Source organism: Mytilus californianus, unplaced genomic scaffold, assembly GCF_021869535.1.
Source record: "Mytilus californianus isolate M0D057914Y unplaced genomic scaffold, xbMytCali1.0.p SCAF_12, whole genome shotgun sequence".
Classification (NCBI taxonomy): domain Eukaryota; kingdom Metazoa; phylum Mollusca; class Bivalvia; order Mytilida; family Mytilidae; genus Mytilus; species Mytilus californianus.
In genome coordinates, this window is record NW_026262604.1 from 53110844 (window position 1) to 53115990 (window position 5147).

The window sequence follows — 5147 nt, forward strand, 5'->3', positions numbered from 1 at the left end:
TTGTTTTAATTTTGTATACCCTTGTATTTATATTTTACTTACTCTGTACTTATTCTGTTTTACTATACAGTATGTACTATCAACTATAAAACATTTCTTGTTGACGTCTTTGTCAGCTTTTATTTTCATTTTTGTTTGAATGTTTTGAGATGGTTGTGTTTTTTGTCTGTGATGTATGTTTACACAGTTTTGCTTGCTGGGTCCCATTATCATTGTCATGTTAACAAATTATGTTTGTTTGGGTTGCTCATCCAAATTTGTCAATAGAGCGGAACTATAAACATCTGTCATGCAAGTGAGAGGTTAAGCTAGCTATAAACCAGGTTTAAGTTTGATTTTGTCAGGTTTTATAGACTACCCCCTTTTTGAAATTACCTTGGAGCTCGGTTCTTCTGTAAAATTTCAATAACCCAGCCACTTTCTATATTGTGCCTGTCCGAAGTAAAAGGATTGTAATTCAGTGTCATATGTGTTTTGTCATAAATCGGGCTTTTGGATTTTTCGTTTGAATTGTTTTACATTTTGTCATTTTGAGCCTTTTACAGCTGACAATACGGTTTTAGTTTTACTCAATGTTTAAGGCCGTACGATGGCCTACAGTTGCTTTAATCCACGCCGTTTAAGCTATGGTTGATAGTTATCTCTCTGGCAATAATACCACATCTCCATATTTTGTATCATATACCCATGTAATAACCAACAAATTAAACAGCTAGAGAGTGACATATCTTTCTTGCAGCTTAATGAACCGTGCATTAAGGAATGCTGTGTAGTCATTGGTCAGGTCGTTGTCTCTTTGACACATTCTCCATTTCCCTTCTCAATTTTATTAAAATATTTTATTGAGAAAAAAGTAAAGGTTAAATACTTTATTCCCTTGACAACTTAGTTAGAATAAAAATTAATTTAAAACTATAAGTTTACATATTATTACCATCTAATACCGCCAATCTTCTAGATAAACGTGAGCAAATGTGGTTACGCAGATAAAACAAATATAACGATGATGAAAAAAATTGAGAAGATCATGCTACTGATATGTCTGTGCTGCTTGTCTTCATCATTTTATCTATCCTTCGTTGTACCTCTGATATTCTTTGGTCAACTAAAAACATGCTGGGATATCTATTTACATATAAATTAGTCCTTGGTTTTATTGAAACAGTTAGTTTTTGTCTTCTTTCGCGACTGTCTTCTTGTGTGGTATGCTCAGAATTCTTGGTTTCATAATTTTGCAACGTATTTCTCTGCATTTGTTCAATGGTTTTGGTATTCCGTCTGTCTTCAGTGTTCAGGTCTCGAGAACCTCCTTCGATTTTTTGTGTTTTTCCAAAGCGTAGTTTTGTTTTAGTGTCCTTTTCTAGTTCTTTAATTTTAGTTTTTAGTGACACTTTTGTACTGACTGCCCCCGTCCCCATCTCAAGTGGTTTGACTTGAGTTTTATCTACCAGAAGTACATTTTTAGTTGTTGGTAGGTCCGGTACAGAATCATTTGTTGACTTTTTGTCTGTATTCTCCTTGTTTTTACTCTCGCTTTCGTCGTCTCCCGTCCTTTTCGGTTTTTTAATTGTAGAAAATAGAAACTCGTAACGTTCTTTCTGATCGTTACTCTTTGAAATTTGCCCTTCCTTCATTTTTGAATATTGATTGTTCATTTTTGCATTTTCAGACTTCTCGTTATTTTTATCACTCTTCGGTTCTATTCCTTTCGTTCTTGTTTTATTGTTTTCTGAAGACTTGTTTTCAAAATGAACAGTTTTATTTGTTATATCATCTTTCGAGATTGAGAGAGGCTTAATGCCCATAATTTCCTCAACTTCCGGTTGTCTGAGGTCAAAACGTTTTGGAATCAGCGGATCAGATATTGTGATAATGTGTTTCCTCTCTTGTAAACGTTTTAATGAGCTGAAATTACCAGAATGTGTTTGAGCTATATTTGGTTTGATTTGTCCAAGTTTTGATGTTTGGATTCGATGTACATTGTCTGTACGGACGGCATGATTGTATTTATGAATTATGTTTTCATCTAATTTCGTTGACTTTTCTGCAATATCTTCTGGTTTTGTTGATTGTGATTTATGTTCAAATTCTCCCACGAGATTCTTTGTTTTTTTAATGGATGTATTTTGATCGGAAGGATTGTTTATTTTGTTATCTTTACGGAGATTGTTTTTATCATTACCACTTTTCTGTCTTGGTTTTTCTTTATCTTCTTGTGTTTTACCAAACTCCGCACCGTTTGTAACGCTATCGGCTTTGTTCAGAGGAGAATTTGTACTGACATCCATATCTGTTTTTCTTAAGATATTTGAAATTGTTTGTTTTACTGCATAACTATTCTTTTGAGGAACATAAAAACGTTGAAACCGTTCTGAGTCGGTACGTCGCACTATATTTGTCTGTGAAGAAAATCGTTTTGGTTTTACTACGGGTTTAGTGATACGGTGGTTTTTTATGCCTTGTCTATGTGTAATGTTCTTTTTGCCTACTTCAAGTAAAATATGATCTTCTTCTTTTACAGTTGACAATGTCGGCTTGACAGTGGGATTATGTATTGCCTTGTTTCCCATGTTTTTAAACAGTTTATCTTTTCCACTTGGATATGTCTTGTTTTCCCATTCTATCCCAAACTTTCGTTGAGATTTATAAACTTTATTGCCTTCCCCTTGTTTTACTTTTTGAACTGACTGTTTTTTCTTCTCAACTGTCTTTCGTCCAATTTCCCAAAGTTTTCTACTAGATACTTTCTTTCTACTTTCAATTCGTCTTGCAGCCATCAGTTTTTGTTGCCAAATCATTCGCTCTTGGACAATCTTCTTCTCAATGTAGGATATTCTGCGTTCGGCCTTTACAATATCTTTATTTCTTTCCTGTTCAGCAGTTGTAAATCTGCGCATAAACAGCTTCCGGTCTTCCTCGTGTTTCTTTGCTATTGTATTAATTCGCTTTCTCGTCTCCCCTCTTGACTTTTCCGATCTTTTTTCGATATTCTCTATGTTTTTGGCAATTATTTTTTATTCCTTTTTAATGTTTTCGTCCATCTGCCTAGTGCTTCTACTAGACAAAGAAGAACTAAGTTTTTTTCTTTCCTCAATTTTTCTTTCTCTTAACTTTAATTTTTTCGTGTTTGCTATTTTCTCTTTTTCGATATTTTTAACATACATCTCCATCAGTTCTTCATCTTTTTTCATTCTCTCCCTCTCTTGTTCTTTCCATGCATTTTCTTTTTTGTCAGCAGTTTCTCTTTTGTGTAGTTCCTCTTGCTTGATATTCCAGGCTATACAAGCTTGGAAAATTTGTCGTTCCTTCTCCGTCTGTTTTTTGCGCTCTTCAATTTTCTTTCGATACAAAATGTCAACGGCATTACCCATGGCAATTTCTCTATCCAGTCCATTTCTTTGTCATTATGATTAGTATGTTGTTGTTCCCGGTGTGTTCATCTGCTGAAAAGAAAATATTATAAAAATATAATTCATTTCCCTTTTTTGGTTTAGAAATATACTGTGAATATATATCTATCGCTCATTCTCTAATAATCTCCGACAAATTACAATCCATACTGCACACGTACGTATCTGTAATTACCAAATCCGAATCAAATTTAACATAAAATGCACATGTTATTTATGCATATACTAGCAGAATGTATTGTAAAACATGTCATATAAAATATGAGATCTAAATGTGTGTGCTACAAAAATACATTGACCTTAATGTCTTAGCTCTTTCAAATCATTTGACCTCTCTGATTGTGTATATATACGTAAATAAATATGTTTTTCATAATAACGAAGATTTAACCAAATAAGATCAAAGACCTTGATTCCTTTAAAATTTAAAACGAAATGCATCTCAGCCTCTTTGTCATCATTTAAAAATCTATAGCGCAGTGGAGATATGAGGGTCTTGATGGGATCCCTAGTTTCTTTATTCTTTAATGTTGAGTCCTTCCTTTAATCTGCACTGTTTGACCATAATCCCTATCATTTAAACCCCATATAAACCCTCAGATATATACTGATCGTTTGGTTGTCCTCAATTTAAATCTGAATTGTTTTCTAAACAAAAATAATTATTTCTGTTCAAAGTTTCACAAAATCTTCAGTACTTGATAATATTATGCAGCTTTTATATCAGTTCTTTGTCTACATAATGATAAAGATATCCGTAAAGAAATATGTATTTCGACATAAAGACAGCGTTTGTGGTTTTTTTTTTTTTTTTTGGGGGGGGGGGGGAGAGAGGGTTATCGTATAAAACCTTAAATTGATTGCTAAGAATTTATACAATTGATTAACAGATTACTTGTTTTGAAACCAACAATTTTTCTATTTCTTCTGGCTTAATATTACGCAACAATCGCGTCAAAATAGATTCCAATTTTTTTACATACATGTACATTTACTTTTTGTTTAGGGGACAGCTGAAGCCCGCCTCAGGGTGCGGGATTTTCTCGCTGTGTTGAAGACCCATTGGTGGCCTTCGGCTGTTTTCTGCTCTTTGGTCGGGTTTTTGTCTCTGACACATTCCCCATTTCCATTTTCAATTTTACTTAATTCTTGATTTCATATTTACATAGATAGTAGGAGCAATTTCATATCAGCTTTGAATGTGCAATTTTTTTTTTTTTTTTGTATAGTGTTTTCATTTTTTAAGCTTTATAGAACAAAGAAAATGTGTTTTGTTTACATTTTTAAAAAATGCGTTATATTTTTAGATTTAAAAAATGCTATATTTTAATATTAAAGAAAATGCTATATTTTGATATTTGAAAAATATTTTTATAGATCTTTTACATCAATGAAATATTTTTTCTTACCATATTTCCACAAGTTCATAATCTTCTCCCGTATGATGACAATTGCATGTAATTATGCATATGATATTTTTTTCGGCCATATTGTAAACAAAACAAATTTAAACAATAGTTGAACATAACTGCTTACTCACCCTAAACAATCAAGAGAAACTTTAAATCAAAATAATTGAGATAATGTGTAAAATATGCTGTTTAAAATATTGTTAATAATACATAAATATTCGTGTTTACATTGCAGTATTTGACTTACTGCTATTGTTATCTTTGAAATAATTGTGTTTTGTTCATAAAATCTTCATAAAATAGAAGATCATTGGTAACTAGACAC

General features: G+C 32.3%; 1 protein-coding gene across 2 annotated transcripts; it reads right to left on the reverse strand.

Annotated features, from left to right (window-relative positions):
- Window positions 1–854: 854 nt before the first annotated feature.
- LOC127721992 (uncharacterized protein MAL13P1.304-like) lies at window positions 855–4895 on the reverse strand. Of its 2 annotated transcripts, none has more exons than XM_052228838.1 (2): window positions 4820–4895; window positions 855–3440 (listed from the first exon to the last, which is right to left on the reverse strand). In XM_052228838.1, the coding sequence occupies exon 2, from the start codon at window positions 2895–2897 to the stop codon at window positions 1026–1028; it is 1872 nt and encodes a 623-aa protein (XP_052084798.1). In that variant the 5' UTR covers window positions 2898–3440; window positions 4820–4895; the 3' UTR covers window positions 855–1025. The 2 variants fall into 2 exon arrangements, with proteins under 2 accessions (XP_052084798.1, XP_052084797.1); XM_052228837.1 differs by having other exon boundaries at window positions 855–3443.
- Window positions 4896–5147: the final 252 nt, after the last annotated feature.

What these genes read in the sequence shown, in the direction of transcription:
- LOC127721992 (XM_052228838.1), bottom strand. Translation starts at nt 2,897, where the DNA reads ATGCGCAGATTTACAACTGCTGAACAGGAAAGAAATAAAGATATTGTA.